At 31.4% G+C, this 19,932-nt stretch overlaps 1 protein-coding gene across 3 annotated transcripts in view; it reads right to left on the bottom strand.

Annotated features, from left to right (window-relative positions):
- LOC145287790 (tyrosine-protein kinase Src42A-like) overlaps window positions 1-19,932 on the bottom strand; it is a 430,888-nt gene that overhangs the window by 77,329 nt on the left and 333,627 nt on the right. For all 3 annotated transcript variants that reach the window (XM_080135622.1, XM_080135620.1, XM_080135621.1), the window contains 2 exons: window positions 10,721-10,884; window positions 2,431-2,599 (listed from right to left, as the gene is read on the bottom strand). In XM_080135622.1, the coding sequence (XP_079991748.1) occupies window positions 2,431-2,599; window positions 10,721-10,884 (333 nt within the window). The remainder of the gene's footprint in view (window positions 1-2,430; window positions 2,600-10,720; window positions 10,885-19,932) is intronic.

Here is a 19,932-nt window from a genome sequence, read left to right on the forward strand (position 1 = left end):
AGTGATGACTATGTAGAGAAATGCTGGAGCACGAACAGTCGCTCATTTTAATGGTACCACTCCTGTTTTCATAGATCTTCAACTTTGAGTTAAAAAAATATAAAGGAGGCTTTGCTTTGGGAAAAAGCCTCATCTCAAGTACATTCCTTATCGAGAATCCTGAGTCAATCCCCTCTTCCTCAAGCAAAACTTTATTAAAATAAATCATTCAAAATTATCAACAAATTTTTATATTTTTATCTCTATTTTATTCATTATTTCTTTACTATTTATCTATTCATATATATATATATATATATATATATATATATATATATATATATATATATATACATACATTAAAATAATATTTGAATATAAATAAAGATACACCTTGCTCCTTATTATTGAGAACTATTATATAAACTGTGTTAAATTTTTTAGTTTTTATCTTACAATATTTTTAACCTACAGGATACATATATGTGTGTGTGCGTGTGTGTGTGCATGTGTGAATACGGTTCATGCTACAAAGTTGACTTTTTTGTGAATGGCCTTTGTGTCTTTCGTTAAAGGTAAAATTGGCCTTCACTGATCATAGAATTACATGTGATATTTGCAAATTTACTTCAAGAAAGAAACTGCATTATAACAAGGAAGAACATCTTAGAATTGGTTGATCTTGTAATTTGGAATCAAAACGAGTCATAAAAAACTCTTTGATTTCATTCTGTTCCATTTATTAAAAAACAAACAAATAAAAAAACAAATAAAAAAAACGAAATTTGCTTTGATCTTATTTTCAAAATTATCTTTCAACTTTTGATAAAATATTTAAGCAAAATGATAAAATTATAGGAAAGATAGTATGTTAGCTCTCAACACTTTAAAATCAATTCATTATTATTACTTTTTTTTTTTTTTTAAATCAGAATAAAGAAAGAGCACTTTTTTTTTTTTTTTAATGATTTCTAAAGATTATAGATGTTAAAAATTTGTTAGGATCTCCTCGTAATCAAATGAAGTTAAAACAAAACCAGTTTCAAATTTTATGACGGAAAAAGAATTGAAGATTTTATAACAAACATCACATTGGTTCATATTTTAGATCACAAATGATACAGGATCAATAGAAGAAGAAAAAAATTAAAAGGTGGAAGAAAAAAAAAAGTAAAAAGAAAAAGAAAAAAGTAAAACTGAAAAAATAAAAGAAGAAAAGATAAGAAAAAGGAAATTGAAAACAGAGAAAAAAAAAAAGTAAAAAACGAAAATGTTAAAAAGAAAAGAAAAATTAAAAAGGTAAAAATATTATATCCATGAAACTTAGATAATTTTAAACAAATAAATGTTTGTTTATTATAAAAAAAATTCTGTATTGTGTTGGCTTTCTAAACTTTTGAATTTAAATTTAAACAATAAGAAGAAAAAAATCAGTAAATAATAAGTTTTAATCATAAAATTTTAACTGGAAAAGATTTTATCTGATTTTTATTATCATTTTTTAAATCATGACTGTTTGGTTCAGGAGAGCTAGTCTACTGATGCAGGTTTGCTATTATGAATTCATAATAGTGGCGTCTAGCTAAGATAATTCAATACTGCAACCCATCGTATTTAATATTAACAATAGAAATGTCTCTTTAGCGAAATTACACCTTGAACTGCCTAAACCAAATCTCCTAAATCTCAACATTTCACTTTTTACAAAGTTTCAATGTCTTTTTTTGATAAAGTCTTCATGAATTATGATAGTCCCTTTCATTAATTGTAATTTTAGCAAAGTCACAAATTGAAGTTTTTCTGTGGCTAAGGCAACTCTATAAGGAAGTGGCCATTCACTCATCTGCAATTTGAAACTTTTTTTGACTGTCGACAACAAACACATTGTTTCCGTGATCTCCTTTGTCTTCTCTTCTTGTTCTAGCCCTGTCGTCATCTCTCACACATTGGCGACTTCCGAGGAGGCGGACATGGTTTCACAAGTATAAAGCATAAAGATAGAAAACAAAAACACAAACTCCAACACATTCCGTAAATATCATTTGCATTCTGGGTGTGTGTGTGACACCATTGACCCTCTACATGCTAAGGTCCACGTTCTGCCGAAGCCGTATTCAGTAGTTAATGTCAGCTCATCTCAATTTCCTAAAACTCTCTATTTGGTGCAAGCCACAACCTGCCTTCAGTTGTGTCAAACTCTCAACTCCTTTATTTCACTTACGGCCACACCTTGATTAACAATCCTATTTTAGCTTTCTTTTGTGTTCCTTGGTGAACACCTTCCTAAGCCTTTGTTGCGCTGATAAACTTATCCCCCCCTTTTTTTTTCTTATATTGTTTTCCTCTTTTTCTTTTTACTTCTTAACATTAGTGGGAGGGTGTCAATAGTAGCACAATTGGTTGACAAGTTTTTCAAAAGACTCACTCAAAAAAGAGACAGACGTGACTTACCTGGTTTCAAAGTTTTTATAGCCACGGCAGTAGTGTTGTTCCATAACCCTTCCCAAACTTCTCCAAACTGGCCATGACCAATTTTCTTGATTAGCTTCAAGGAATGCTTGGGAATTTCCCATTGATCTGTGGTGTTATGTGAGAGACCCATTGTAACTGGTTTCTCAATCTAAACAAAAGAAAAATAAAGAGAAGAGAAAATAATATTCAGCAAAAAATTAGAAGCCATTTACAACTGAAAATATCAAATTACTAGCAGGTTGCCCAGCGTTGCCCAGTTATAAAATACACTTAAATATAATATAATTATTAATGCAGATTTCGTATTTATTATTATACAGCTAATTCTCTATTGATTATATTGACCCAATATATAGTAACTAGCATGGGTGCCCGGCGTTGACCAGGTGTTTGGAGGTGTGTGTTGAGCAAAAAAAATAAAAATAAAATAAATAAATAAAAAATAAAAAAAATAGTGGTAGTAGGCAGGCAGGTTCGAACCTGTACCGCAAAGTAGGAAAAGAATGGGGACCCCCCCTCCAAATGTGACGTCTTTGCCATTGTGTCCATTGCCAAAGCAGAAGTGGTGAAGGTTTAAATTAAGGCTAGTCAATCGAAAAAAGGGGATAACTTTCGAAAATACTGGCAAAAAAAAAAGCGACTCCTCCTTATAGAAAAGTGCCCAGTTGAGGGTGAAGGAATTAATGTTTTTAGCCAATTTTTCAATATTTGTCGTCCGAAGGGTCGAGCTTCAAAATGATACTGATCTCGTGAAAATCTGTAGCCTTTGTCGAAAGTTTTAGGCAAACAAACAGACAGGTGAGATTTATATCATAGATGATTTCAAAAGTAAACTCATTATATTGACAAGTGGAATGTCGAATTTGGACAAATCGGAGGTTGAAATTCCATCAAAATTTCGATCATAACCGAACTTTTTATGGGTGATGTCATATAAGATATGGTACTTCATTAGCTACAACGTAGGTTAGGTAGCAAGTCTCTGCAATGAATACAACCAAAGTTATCACCAAAAGTGTGACTTTGACCTTTTCCGTGACCTTAATCATTAACCTATACAAAAATATAAAAATAAAATAAAATCAGTTTCAAGTCAAACCATGATAGAATAGATATTTGGATCCAAGTTTGGTTACAGTTGGTCAAGTGGTACGAATGCTAGATGGTAGATAAACAGACATAGCAACAAACCAATCGAAAACATAACTTTATTTGTAGATAAAATTATAAAAATGAATTGCCTTAATTTAAATATGAAGTCTTAATTTTGATCATAATTACAAAAAAAAAAAAAAAAAAAATCTCATTGATCGAAAAAAAAAAAAAAAATTTACTGATTTATAATTATAGAAGAGTTTTAGACTGTATTAAATACTGACGTTTATCCTTAATTAATTTTAATTAGGCATTAATTTATGTCTGCAGAAATTTAAACATTCTATAATTAAAAACATCTTGGAGGAATAAAGTAGACATTACAGTATTAGCAATAATATGCAACAGGAAGGAGTATATTTTTCTAATATATATATATATCTCCACACACCTTTTAATAGTATAATATATATACTTTTAATGTATATATACAATAAAGACGTTTTTTAAAAATTGCCCAATCTATTTAAGCTCAATAAAAATGGATTTCACTTTCAGGGCATATATATCATTTGTAAACAATTCAAATACCACATTTAAATCACATTCATATAATTCTATTTGATATATAGTACATCTAACACATTTCGTTGAATGGTATAGGTAGACAAAACAACTCATTAGAGACCTACATAAATCTATAGAATTTTTTTTTTTTTTGAAAAAGACCTAAGATGGGATCGAAAACAAAATTCTTTTAAATATAATAGTGGAAACCCAAGAGGAAGACGTCCAGTCTGTAGTGAAATGGGAACAAAAATTGATGGTCACATTCACTACTGCCAAGACTAAGCCTCTTTCCCTTAATAACTACAAGAAACCTGCTCAACCACTAATAGCCATGGCTAATGATACATTACATGAAAATACTTCGTTGAAACTCTTCGACTTAACGTTCATGGGGAATATGAATTGAGGGCATTGCCAAAACTGCTGCGATGAAAGTGGGCTCTCTCTACCGTGCTAGAAAGTTACTTTACCTGAAAGTATCCTTTACCTCTATAAGGCCACCATTCGCCCATGTATGGAGTATTGTTGCCACATTTGGGCTGGTGCATCTGCTACTAGTCTCTCCCTCTTAGACAGGGTCCATAAGAGAGTCGCCTTGCACTATCAGCTAGGCTCCAATCACTGTCCCATCGATGAAATGTTGCATCCCTCTGTCTGTCTTACAAGTATTTCAATGGTAGGTGCTCCGACGAACTACAAACCCTTGTTCTTCCTCAACATAAATACACCTGACAAACCTGACAAGCAGCAAAATTCCACCTCTACACAGTAGAAATCCCTAGATGTAAGAAAACCTTCTACTCTAATAGTTTCTTCCCTAGGACTGCTAAACTTTGGAATTCCCTTCCAAGTTCCTGCTTCCTGAACTGTACTGACATGCAGAAGTTCAAGTGTAATGTAAACAGACATCTTGTTCCTCAACTCCTTACATAATATCCCTGTAAATTATATCCCAGATAATAGCCCCCTACATCAAAGTGGCACTGTGCCTTGAGGTGAAAATACAATAATGAAATATATATATATATATATATATGTATAAAGTATAAGATTACTTAGGTATTGAATTATCGATCCCTTTCATTAAAAATTAAATATGAAAAGCTTTAGAAATATAGTTTCAGTATATATTTTAAAAAGTTAGCGTACACGCAACAATTTTACCCAGGTGGCATCTGTGTGTTTTTTTTTTTTTTTTTTTTTTGGAGTGGTTTCTTCCTGAAATAACCTACAATTAGTTAGATTTTTAAAAATATTTTTTAGCTTTTATGACTTTAAAAGAATTCAGTTTCTTCTTCCATATAGTTTTTTTATATATAAATAATTTGTATTTCAGTTTTTACATTTTAGCTATCAAACACTGCATTGATTTCTTCTCAACGTACTCTGGCATACGATATATACAGGATGGCCCACTTAAAAGTAGCCCGATCTATCTAATCTTTCTTTTAACAGCCAACTGACACCACAAGACAAAACGCAATTCTTTTTCAAATAGGATGGCGCAACATGCCACACATCTCACAAATCACCGACACGAGTTCATGACATGTTTACGAAAGAGAGAACAATGAGCAAAGGGTTATTGCCACCACGTTCCCCGGACTTGTTATCATGTGATTTTTATCTTTGGGGGACTTTAAAACAAAAAGTTTATTCAAGTAATCCTCAAAATCTAGATCAATTAAAGGAAAACATTACCAATGCTATCAGGAGAATCGTCAGAGAAGATCTACAGGCACTATCAGGCAGTATCTGCAAACGTTAAACGTGCCCAGAAATGCACAGATGTCAACGGGGAGCACTTCCAGCGTCTTTTATAACACTACAAGTAATTTAAACAATAAAAGAATGTTCCTCCTCTCTACTACATTTTCTGGGACACTTTTTAGTAGGCCAGCCCGTATTTATTATTTTCTATAAAATGTTTAACCATTTGAAGATTTGGAGTATGACGGCCCTTTGAGTAAATGTGGTATTATGGTGATAGATTATTCTAATTAAGGGTAGAATAGACATTTTTTTTAGCTATTGGGACCAATGTTGATAACTTCCTCCACACTTCTGAATGGCCTTGTGCTTAATTTGTTTAAATACCGTGTTTGAGTATATGGTTAAGTGTTAGTTTTAGTTATTTAGAACTGCTTTAAAGCTTCACCGCTCACTCATTTTTCGACCAAATTTCAAACAATTATTACGGTTTATAGATCACCTCAGCTATATTGTGAAAACAAAAAAAATTTTCAATTTTCATTCAGTAACTTATCTTGCCTTTGATAACATTTATTTGTTATATATTTGTTTTTTGACAACTTTTTCGAATCTATGTGTACAGTAATACAAACTCCAAAAAAAGTTTATACAAATAATTCTTACAATCGAAACCAACTAAAGAACATTACCAACGCTATCAGAAGAATCACCAGAGAAGATTTACAGGCAGCACTTCCAGCATCTTTTATAACACTACAAGTAATTTAAACAATAAAAGAATGTTCCTCCTCTCTACTACATTTTTTTATGGGCTACTTTTAAGTTTAGTTATGGGACAATTTTTTCTGATTCCAATATAATTACCAATTCTGGTTCTTTTAAAATCTCTAACAGAGTTGTTTTCTTTTTGTGAATTTTCAGATTAGTATAAGAACCTATGTAAAATCCGCATGTAAGTTTGTGGACGTAAAAATATTCTTGTGGGGGGTGGCGGTATGTATAAATTTTAGTTTGAAATCAATATTTATGATTTTATCATTGATACTAGCAATGGAAAATTTTGTTCTAAAGAAAAGCAAACAAAACATAAAAACAAGAATCGTTTTTGGTATCGGAAAATAGGCACAAATTCCGATACCCACAAATGTTCAAATTTACGATTCTGATTAATCATCTCAACACTAATATATGTACATACATATATATATCGTGTATTACATTTAATGTATAATTCATATGGAGGTACAATATACACACACACTTTTTTTTTTTTTTTTTTTACATAGGCGTCCCCACTTATCAAGGCCGATAGGCCACTCAAGGATAAGGGTTAAAGAGTGGTACAGTAGTCAAAAGGACAATATAGTAATTGATAGTAATGGAAGTTCGTTAAATTTGTCAACTTAAGTGGAACGGCTCATCAGAAACTTGTTCACGTTGGACTTTAAGACAGCCATATTATAGACAGCTGGAAAGCGGAAGACAATTCCACAGGCGTGCAGTTCTAAGAAAGAAGCTTTGATCATGGAATCTATGTTTAGGTTTAGACACTTTTGTTACATAATATATGTGTATGTGTAATGCTCTAATTCTTTGATATGATGATTCTGTTTCAGCGTTAATCTGAAAAGCTGCTCTCAAAGAATTACCATATCTTTTCATTTGTCTTTCATAAAAAAACTCAAAATAAGTCTGGAGAGGCAAGGAATGAGTGGGGGTCAGCAATCAACCCTTTTTCTCCTGTACGTAATCTCTCTCTCTCTCTCTTCATGCTATTGTCTAAATGTCACTTAATATCTGATTCTCAGGAGAATCTCATTATCAGATATCATCTTGCCATTTGAGATGAGGCAGTCTCTATAAGTAGACACTATTGATAGTACATATCTGCAGCGTTAGGATTATTCTGTAGGAAATGGTAAGGTGCTTGTGTTTTGAAAACTTTGAAGAGTTTGCTCTTTACCAAATTTAGCAATGCTATCTTTCCTGATAAATATTTCTCCATTTAGTGAGATAACCCGCATTTCTTTCTGTTGTGACCTTGAATGGCTGATAATAAATAAGACAACATGGTAGGATATTTATGCTATGTTATAGAAAGGCTACACAATCTACATAATCTCCTCTATACATAATATCTGGAACAGTCCATATATTCCCAACATAGGGTAGATCATCATCACATCATAATACATTTACTTATCTACTAGCAGGTCGCCCGGCGTTGCTCAGTCGTAAAATATGCACAAATATTATATTTTAATTCATACAGAAACGTGTATGTGAGTATTATGTTTTTGTCCTTTCTTTTATTTTTGAAATTGTTGTGGGAGTATCGATGTTGTCCACGATGGAGTTGACATATAATAATGAAAACCTTGCTCAATATCCTTAGTATAGTAGGTGTGTCCAAACGCAACTTCATGTTGATCCGGGCAATACCAGGTACCATGCTAGTTAGTTATAAAGGATTAATTCTTATTGAGCAGATGATAGCATTACATTTGTAAATATTTTTCACGTGTTCAAAGCCTGCGTTTTCAGTTTATGCACAGTGAAATTTAGCTTCTGGACCAATAGCACACAAGACAATAAATTTTTTGATTATAATAATAAAAAAAATCTGATGAATTTTAATATGAATAACAATCATAAAAAATGTAAACAATCATAAAAAATGTAAACAATCATAAAAAATGTAAACAATCATAAAAAATGTAAACAATCATAAAAAATGTAAACAATCATAAAAACTGTAAACAAATCATAAAAAATGTAAACAATCATAAAAAATGTAAACAATCATAAAAAATGTAAACAATCATAAAAAATGTAAACAATCATAAAAATGTAAACAATCATAAAAAATGTAAACAATCATAAAAAATGTAAACAATCATAAAAAATGTAAACATGATCAGATACACAGTTTTAAGTTATTAATCTTTACATGCCATAACTTTGGGAATACTAACATACAATATGGACAAGAAGTAAAGCTCGTCCTTAGATTATCAGAGGTATGCAGTCTTATGACTGACGTATGTTCTTGTTGTTTATAGAATGTTTAAATGCCTGCAGACGTCAATTAATGTCTAATTAAAATTGATTTAGAATAAACTTTAGCAATATAGACAACAAAACGAAAAAGTGCTAAAGAAACAAATATATAACAAATAAATGTTACCAAAGACAAGATAAGTTACTTTTCTACCTACCTGGATAAGTCTTTTTGTGTTTTAACTTATTTTAAAGCGTTTTTTTTTTTTTTAAGTTTGAAACATGAGTAGTTCCGAGTTGCTAAATTAGAATGCGAACAAGATGGCTGACATTAGACGGTCATTTGAGAGAGACTCGGTAATCACTCAAAACTGAAACAAAATACCGATACAAATCCACCCAATAAATGTCATGGTTTAAAATCTAATTTTTTTTTTTTAATTGCATTTTCACCTCAAAAAGGCACAGTGCCACTTTGATGTAAGGAGCTACTATCTAGAACATAATTTGTAGGGGATGTATGTGGGGAGCTGAGCAGCAAGATGTCACTTGAACTTCTGCATTTCAGCACAGTCAGGGGAAATAGGAACCTGGAAGGGAATTCCAAAGACTAGCAGTCCTAGGGAAGAAACAGAGTAGAAGGCTTTTTGACATCTAGGGATTTCTACTGTGTAGGGGTGGGATTTTGCTGCTTGTCGGGTTTGTCAGGTGTATTTACGTCGAGGGGATACAAGTGCTTGCAGTTTGTCAGCAGAGCATCTACTATTAAAGTACTTGTAAAACAAGCAGAGGGATGCAACATTTCATTGATGGGACAGCGGTTGGAGCGTAGCGGATAGTGCAGGACCTATTACGTTGGCGACTCTTTTTTGAACGCTGTCTAAGAGGGAAAGACTACTAGCAGATGCACCATCCCAAATGTGACAACAATACTCGATACATAAGTGAATGTTGGCCTTGTAAAGGTACAGGATACTCTCAGGCATAAGTAGCTTTTTAGCAGCAGCCTTGGCAATGCACTCAATGTATCTGTTCTGACTCATGTTGCTCGTAAATTTTAAGCCGTTATTTTTTTTATTTTTTTTTTTTACAAAGTTATAATCTTTTAAATTAAAATCAAAATTAAGGTTTCATATTTAAATTCATGCAAAGCGTTTTTATGATTGTTATTAGCATTTCATAACAAAAACTGATTTTATTATGATCTTTTTCTTCAACTAAAACATTAAAGTTTGCTTAAAATATTTTATTTACCTTTTCCTCAGGAGAGGTTTGACACAAGGTCAGGTATGGTTTTAAAAGGCAAATACACTAGGATTAGTGAGCTCTCGTCTATTGTTAGAGACTATGGGCCATACATCAGTTTAATTACATTAGTATAACTTTGTATCAATTTGATTCATATATTAATGACTAAACGATAACATAATTACATTACACTATTTAAAATTCTATGCAAAAAAAAAGTAAATGATTTTATGTAAAAAAAAATGATTTTATGTAGAAAAAAATGATTTTATGTAAAAAAGTGATTTTATGTAAAAAAAAAATGATTTATGTAAAAAAAAAAATGATTTATGTAAAAAAAAAATGATTTATGTAAAAAAAAAATGATTTATGTAAAAAAAAAAATGATTTTATGTAAAAAAAAAAATGATTTTATGTAAAAAAATTTTTTTAAATGATTTTATGTAAAAAAAATTTTTTAAATGATTTTATGTAAAAACGTGATTTTATGTAAAAAAAAAAATGATTAATGTAAAAAAAATGATTTTATGTAAAAAGTTTTTTTAAAAATGATTTTATATAAAATAAAAAGCAAGAGAAATGACTCAGGGCATTGTCAGGTAGATACAAATAGTTTTTCGACAAAAGAAAAAAAGTTACTTACTTGAGTGCAAGGTTTCCTAAGATTAACACACAAGCCATCAGCATCGTGGCTGTAATGTTCCACCAATTCCGACAGCGTTCGGAATGAAACTCTCTTTGCGATAAAGAAGCCACCTTCATCAAGTTGTCGAATTCTGTAATGTTTAACAGTGTCTCCATCGCGTACTGTAAAAATAGAAAAAAAATTCATATTTAATAATACCTTTGGCAACATACAAAACAGTTAATATTTTATTAAATTATTCAGTAAGAAAAATCAAGGCTGTTACTACCCTTAAAGATGCTTTCGTCAACAAGCAATTAAAAATTAGATATTATTTCTAACTCCTTTTTTTTTCAGTAGTTCATATCAACGGTACCACAAACTCTTGAGATAAGTGTTTTCTATTATATAAAGGACAGTTGTGCATGTATATAGCTTGCTAAAATTCTAAAACTATAAAATAAACATTCACAAAGTTGGTATTTACTTGATTGGTGTTGCCCTGGATGAATAATATCTAAAATTATTTAAAAAAAAATCATTTTTTTAATTTTAAACTGGTATAGAGATGTTAGAACTGGTATAAGGTATGTTTTCTAGCCATTTAATGCACTAACCAAAGAGATAACTGATTTTTTTCCCAACAATTATTTGCCTTATGACAGTTCATTTTTTGAGTAATCTATAAAAGTGTGTGTGAATGTGTGTATGTATGTGCAATGTATGGACTAGGCAAAGAGGAGGTGGAAGATAGAGAGGAAAACCAGGGGAGAGAAAAATTTTGAATAGAAATGTGTTACACTTTTAACCCTGGTAATGCTTGGTAACCCTGCTAGTGCATTATACAAACAATATCAGTATATTATGTTTCTATATAAACAGGAAGATTTATTTTCCTTATAGCATAATGCGGAGAAGAGCTCAAACTGCCCAAAAAAAACAAAACAACAAAACCTCAACCTGAAGCATATGCATGCACTTGCACATTGATCAGCTGTGATACAGCAAAGCAGCATGTCCGTTGATGATTACATGTGTCCTCACCTATGTGGGTTGAGTAATGTGGTAAAGGAAATCGCCATTTTCCATTAGTGATAATGCAAGCTCTTTGTAGAAAATAGAATAGAGCACTCTGTGGTAGTTGATACTATTTATATAACCGGTATGAAGCTTGTGTACTGAAGAAAAGCTGGGACTGTTGAAAAAAAAAAAAAAACCCCAAAAAACAAAAGAAAAACAATCAGGTTTCAATTGTAGCCTGAAGCACTTGCTTATCTAGCCACAGTGAAGAACTGTGATACATCAAAACAGTTGGTGTGAGGTTAATTATGTATACCTCCTTTTAGTTTAGAAAGACAATAGATATCCACTGCAATGTTGGTGTTGGAGGAATTTACAGTGAGGCACAGCATAATCGTGTTGAAACACTGATCCTCATTAGATCAACAAAGTTAAGCAACATGGGACCTGGGCAGTAATAGATGGGTAACCATTTGGGAATCTTAAGCACTGCACATCATCTTCCCACAACCAGGATATACATGTGGCTAGGGACCACTTGCAAATTTCATATTCCCTGTAAACTTCCTCCTTTGGAGGAAGTTGGCATAACTTCCCAAAAGCTAATACTACTCCAGGTATTACCAGTTCAGTTTTTCGGCAATCCTCTACAGCACATCTCCTGAACTTGCATTGTTCAAGTTTAATGGCAAAGTTCAAGACAAATGCAAACAATGTCAGGACAAGCACAGAAAGGATCGGTGATATCTTGGAGTTTTCCTTCTCCCAGACTAGTCTACTCTACATTTCAATTTATACCAAGAGGGAGGATATATGGATTCATACCTTTAAGAGCATTAGTGAAAATGCTGCAGTATAACTTTGACAGAATTTGAACCCAGAACACCAAATTCACAGTCTATACACATAAACACTACATCAGGCCACATTAAGATATTAGAGTAAAATGAAAAATTGGCAAGTACAATTTTTTTTTAAAAAAACCAATATGGCACTACTTATGAAGACCGAAAAGCTACTCGAAGATAAAAGTTGATTTTTATTAGAACTTAACACAATGTCATTATGACAAGCACAGAGAGCCATAAATAAGATATAATAGTTAAAAAAAAAAATAAAATAAATAAATAAATTGAAAAAATTAAATTAAAAAAAGAAAGAAATATTCTTCATCTAAAATCGTTTAATAGCATTTCACTATCATCTCAACAACATGATAGAAGGGCATCTCTAATTAGAGAAAATAATTAAAATAAAAGTAAAACTTCATTTTTTTTTAAAAAACACTTTCTCTGGCGACGGATATTTTACTATCCAAAATTAATAATAATAAAAAGAAAATCAAGTTAAAAAAAAAAATGAAGGAAAAATGAAAAATTGCTAATTACAAATTTTTTTAAAACCAATGTGGCACTTCTTATCAAGGCTAAAAGGCTATTCGGTGGGGGTAAATGTTGATATTTTTAATACGAACTTTACAGGATGTTATCTCAAACAGTAAGTCATAAATTAAGATGAAAATAAAATGTAAAAAAAAAAAAAAATAAAAAAGTTCATTCTCCATCTTAAATTGTTTAATAACAGTTCACTACCATCTCAACAACAACATTATGCAAAGGCATTTCTAATTACAATGAAAAATATATTAAAAATAAAAAGGTAAAACTTCAATTTTTTTTAAAAAACCTTTTTCTGATGATGAATATTTTACTATTCAAAATTAATAAGAAGAATAAAATCCATTATATATTATTTTTATCGAATCCTTTGAGATGAGGCCTCATAATTTGTGTATTCATTTTTTTGTGGACTGTTATCCTTATCTTCGTACTTGTTTCACTACGTTTCGGCCAACTCCTCCTATCCAGTCACAGTTAAGCACCTGAAGAAGACCAGAGGATGAGTTGGCCGAAATGTGGTGAAAACCAACAACAACTATGAAGATAACAATTCGCAGAAGAATAAATACCCCCCAAAAAATAAAGTTAAAAAACAAAAAAAAATTTAATGATTTTAAAATAAAAATTTGCATCTTAAATGTAGTTTCAAAGGTATTTTCTATGTTTCTTCAAAATTAAAAAAACAAAAAATTCTTGAAGAAATAAATTAGTTTCAGTAATACTATTGGTAGAGTCATATCTTAAGTTACAACTACGCCCAAATCCACTGGAAGAGCAGTACCTGTTAGGAAACTAACTATGAGTTAAACAGAAACTCAGAGTAAGATTTTAGCTTTTTTTTCTAGTAGACAAATCCCAAAGAAAGATTTTTTTTTTTTTCGTCGTAATCGCTACATCAATGGTTCAGGATGCGGTTGGGCACACCAGGGAGGACGCCGACTCAACTCGACAGGAGATGAATGCCGCCACAAGTAAAAGTAGAGGTACTGGTGGGCGTAAACAAACATTAAAGATGGCAACAGAGTTATGTATAGATATGGTGATGCCTGGGGCCAACACCTTGATTGTATGCTTCAAAGTATAAGTCCAAGTACTGAAAAAATTATGAGTTAGGAAGATAGTTTGGATATAATTGAACTGCCTCCCTTCCTTTGGATGCCTGAGTGTGTAACGTTGTCCAGGAACCAACACATATTGTGTCCAGTTTCAGTCGCAAAGGAGACCAAGACAAAGAATAGGAAATAACTCCAACTCGCTTTGTCATGGCAACAACATTTCCTCCTTCTGTTTGCCGCTGTGATGTCTCTCATGTGATCGTCTTCTTGAGCATCCTTCACACCTTGCATCTGATCGTGAATATAATCCACATCTCTTCCGTGATAAATGTCTTTCTCTTATTTCATTTTTTTTAATTGCATTTTCACCTCAAACACGTCACAGTGCCACTTTCATGTAGGGGGATACTATCTGGGACATAAATTGCAAGGACACTATGTAGGGAGTTGAGGAGCAAGGTGTCTGTTCACGTTACACTTGAACTAATGTATGTTGGTACAGTTGGGAAAGCAGGAATTCCAAAGTCTAGCAGTTCTGAGGAAGAAACTATTAGAGTTGAAGGTTTTCTGACATCTGGGGGATCTCTACTGTGTAGAGGTGGGACTTTGCTGTTTGTCAGGTTTGATGGGGGTATTTACATCGAGGGGGGTACAAGAACTTGTAGTTTTTCAGCACATCTACCATTGAAATACTTGTAAAATAGACAGAGGGATGCAACATTTCGTTGATGGAACAAAGGCTAAAGCTTAGATGACAGTTTGGAACCTATTAGGTTGGCGACCCTCTTTTGAACCCTGTTCAGGAGTGAGAGACTAGTAGTAGATGCACCAGCCCAAATGTAACAAAACTCCATATATGGGCGTATGGTGGCCTTGTAGAGGTACAGGATACTTTCAGGTTTAAGTAAATTTCTAGCATGGTAGAGAGAGCCCATCTTCCACATAGCCTTGGCAATGCCCTTAATGTAACTCATGTTTCCTGTGAATGTTAAGCCAAGGAGTTTAACTGTGAAAAAAAAAAAATTCAAAATAATTTCCCTTTAACTAGAAAAAAAGCTCCACCGACCAAATTTGTACGATGATCAAGACCTAAAGGCCACTCAAGGATGGAGTTAATGAGTTTGTGAGACAACAGTGGGATGATTGGTAATGAGAGTTAAAATTGGGTAGAATTTGATTATTTAATAGGACAGCTCAACAACAATTTGTTTACATTGCACTTGAAAACGACTATGTTGTAGTCAGCTGGAAAGCAACTCCACAATATTTTAGCTAAAAAGTGAATCTCTATGAATGTCTAACCTCTTCGAGAAGAGAGAATTTGCAAAAAAAAAAATAATAAATAAATAAAATAAATGAAAACTAAATAATAAAATAAAAACCAAATAAATGAAAATAAATATTAAAAAAATCCACTCAAATTAAGAAAGAAATTTGAAAACTAAAACTTTTCTGAAGTTTTGATTTCAACTACAGCAGAAAAAAAAATAACATCTGATATTGTAAAGATCTTTTAAAAAAAAAAAAAAAGAAAAAAGAAAAAAAAAGGATTATTTTCTCCTTTGAGTTATGGAATTCAGAAATGCTTGCTGCAACTTAATATGGTAATAAACTCTCTGAATAGAGGAAAGAGAGAAGCCCCCTTTTTTTTTCTTAAATGTGTAATTATATGATAACCTCTTCTGACCTCGGTATATGTACTGGATAAATAAGAGATTGGATAAGGGGAGAATTTATGATTGAAAAAAAAAAAAAAAAAAAAAAAAAAAAAAAACATCCATTTAGAAATAGAAAAAATTCCCAACACTTAGTGGTTTTCACCCCCCCCCCAAAAAAAAAATATTTAAAAATTGGATAGAGTTATGTTAAACCAACATGATACTTGTAAATTTTTCTTTCAACAATTTAAGGCTAGGGACTTTTATCCTAGGCCCTCAAAATCAACAGAGATTAGCCCATTCCTGTAATGATCCGGTTCCTGTTGATTTTGCGGTGGGAATTTAGTTCTGTGCAGTTCTAGGAGGTACACCCTCCCAGGCTTTGCCTTCTTTCTTTGAGAAGGGGTTAGTTTATTGCTAATCGCTTGAGGCATCCTTACCGGAGGAATGCTGACAAGGCTGCCCGGGTACTTTTTGCAGGTCAGAGTGCCCCTCTTTGAAAGCGCTGACTTCTCAATCCCATTTTCCAACCCTGATGTCTAAGTGGGAGAGAATTAAAAATCCCATAATAACTAAGATGGCCTCCAGAGCTCTTCTGAAGCTCCTGGGGGTACTACTAAGGGAAGATGTGTAATTGACTCCCTCCTCCCACATAATAATAAAAGAAAAAAAGTAATAATGTTCAATTAAATAAAAATCTATTTGATCTCTGAGGTGAGTTTGACGCTAAGTTAGTTTTTAATGTGAGGAAAATCCAGCCCCCCCCCTCCCTCAAAAAACTAAATTGGGACAAAAATAAAAATTGGCTCAGCATTAAACGGTCTCTTATTCATAGACCGAAGGGAGAAAAGCTGAAGTGCAATATCAAAACAGATACTACACTTTGCTTCTAGCAAAAAAAAAAAAAAAAAAAAAAAAAAAGAATTGACTAACTAGGGGTAAAATAAAAATAAAATGTTTTGATTGAGGTGTGGTGGTTGTAGAGAAGGAATAATTGATCGGGTATTTGCAACCACACCACCACCACCACCACCGTCATCATCACCAGGACCACTCACACAGATATGCAAATTTAACTTTGTATTTGGAGAATGCAAAGGCTTATTTTTGGTACAAAGATATTGAGGAGATGATGACTAATTCTAGAAATGACTATTTCAAAGCAATTAAGCATCAAAGACTAAATAAAATACAAAATCAATGGAAGGGTTCAAAAGACGCGATTGTAAAAGTAATTAATAATTGAGGTTATATGAAAATAATGAATAAAATAATTCTACTGTAAAATATACATCACCATCATATATATATAAAAAAAAAAAAATGTATATATGTAAAAATAAAATATTTTTAACCTTTATATATCTAATTTTAAATAAATAAGAATGTAAATATACAAACTACTAACTATAGTGGGGGTGATAAGTAGTTAAATGGATTAATCCAAATCTTATAAATACAAGAATGATAAATTAAAAAATTAAAAAATGTATCCATTTTAAATGTGGAAATTGATGAATCGCACAGGTAAGAAATTCATTTTTATACTATGAAAAGGTTAGTAATTACAATTAAGAATAGGAAATTGGGGAAAAAAAATTTTGTAACTTGTCTTCTTCCTAAGATTAAGGGTGGTGGTGTTTGATCAACACTGCTGGGGAGCCATGATGTAATACACTGTTTTGTTTTTAAATCCCCGAAACAGTGTTTCATGGTAAACAACTGATGATCCCTTAAAAAATATAAAAATTGGTATTATAGTAAATTTGAGAGTTGATGCAGTGATTGCAGGTGATTAAATGACTTACTGACTAGATGTTTTTTTTGATGAATGATAAAAAATAATTTTTTGTGTGGTTTCAAATGTTAAAAACTTCAAAGACTATATATATATATATATATATATATATATATATATATATATATATATATATATATATACTTCAGAATAAAATTATCTAACAATCAACTCGTATGGAAACCTGTGATTATAAATTTTACAAAATATTATTGGCAGTAATATTCTATAAGTATTAGCCCATCTAAATAAAAATTGCTCGATATACAAGATAGAGAAAATAAATCAAATTTTAGTCATTCAATGAATTAAAAAAAATTATGACGTGAAATGTTTAAATTTCAAATCAAAAGATCTTTGTATTCTTTGTCTTACATAGAATAATAAAAATCTTTTGACTTGAAATTTAACCATTTTTACATTTATTGAATGACTAAAATTATATATATATATATATATATATATATATATATATATATATATATATATATATATACACATATACACACACACACAGCATAATCATGTTGACACACCAGTTCTTGCCAGATCACCGAAGTTAAGCAACTTTAAGCCTGGCCAGTACCAGATGGGTGACCATTTGGGAATTCTAAGCGCTGTATGTGCTCTCTGTTTATCTCAGCATTGTTTCCAGTCGTCCTGAACCTCCACTTGCCACTAGTATTTAACAATGCCGACCTAGGAGAGATGTGTTGAGAGATTACGCAACTTTTGCCACAAAGTTTCAAGTGCAGGCACCCTTACAGTGGGTATCCATAGTCTGTTAAGCCTGAAGGAAGCTACTATTATATATATATATGAAGTTATACATTTGGATTTTACCGTCACTGGATTATTTATCTTCCACCAGACTATTCATTCATGTGTAATCACCTTTTTCTTCACCATATTCCCTCTGCTTCACTTTTTTTGTTTTCAAGTAAGATCTTTGACTTACTTGTTGTTTCATCAAATACTTTTGCATACAAAATCCGATCCCGCATTTTGCTAATTCCTACCCTCTGATGAGAAGGAAAGTATTTCTTCAAAACTCCGCGGATTAAGGACTATACACTTATCTAGTGTTTCCTTTTCAGATTAAATATGTTTTTAACTCATTTCAAAGTGTTTTTTAACATGTTTTATTAACTGTTTGCTCATATATATATATATATATATATATATATATATATATATATATATATATAGAGAGAGAGAGAGAGAGAGAGAAAGAGATAAAAATACAACTATATTCCTCTCTTTATTTTTTTCTTCTTTCAACATGTCAAAAATTCCCTGTTTTTACAGCAATTGTTTCATTACGTAAAACCAATCAGTTATTTATGTCAATACTGAATTTATTCATTGTAGACTTTGGCCAGGACATTCATCAAGCCAACAAAATTATGTAGAAAAAAAAATAACATCACATGTTATATATATGTGAGTAGTAAGTTATGAAAATATATATGGCAATTAAGTTACACAGAATATATATATATATATATATATATCTATCACACATACATACAGGCAACTTTCTTTCGTTTAAGCATGTTTAGACAATTCCTGTCTATATATTTTAATTTTGATTCTTATCAGTTTTCTTGTTTCTGCCAAGAACTGGCTGATGTAACTGCCATAGTCGTCTCCCTTCTCTGAATACTTCCAAATCCATCGGCAGAGATTGTTAACAGTTTAGATTTTTAGGATATTCACAGAGGTTATTTTTTCCTCCCGGTAAATCAAACGTTATTAATTATATTAATAGGTTTTTATTACTTTTAAAGGCATTTAAGAATATTATCGCTGTTATTGAAATTTATTTTAATTTTTTTGTTTTGTTTGTATTTTTGCTTAAATTAGTAAAGCTTTAATTAAGTAAATGAAGTTTTGCTTGTTAGTTGTATGTTCAAGAATAGATATATATTTCTTCAAGTTCGCACAAAAATTTAGGTAGTGGCTTAACAGTGTATACGTGGCCAGAGCTCAAAATGTAATATAGTCATAAAAAAAAAAAATATTCTGGACTTGATTTGTACTGGATCTGAATCAATTAGATTTCAAGAACTCTAGAAAAAAAAAAAAAAAAAAAAAAAAAAAAAATGACTGGGCCTTGACAAGTAAAACAGAAAAATCCACTAAACTTCGACAATATGACGAAAATATTACTGTTGAAAGAACAGACTTTACTAGTAAAAAACATCACAAAAAAAAAAAAAAAAAAAAAAAATGGATTCCAATTCTGATGATGGTATCACTAAAACTTAGTTGATTATAAACAAATGAACGTCTATCA

This window comes from Euprymna scolopes, chromosome 11 (assembly GCF_053919585.1).
Source record: "Euprymna scolopes isolate OS-2025 chromosome 11, ASM5391958v1, whole genome shotgun sequence".
In the NCBI taxonomy this organism is placed as follows: domain Eukaryota; kingdom Metazoa; phylum Mollusca; class Cephalopoda; order Sepiida; family Sepiolidae; genus Euprymna; species Euprymna scolopes.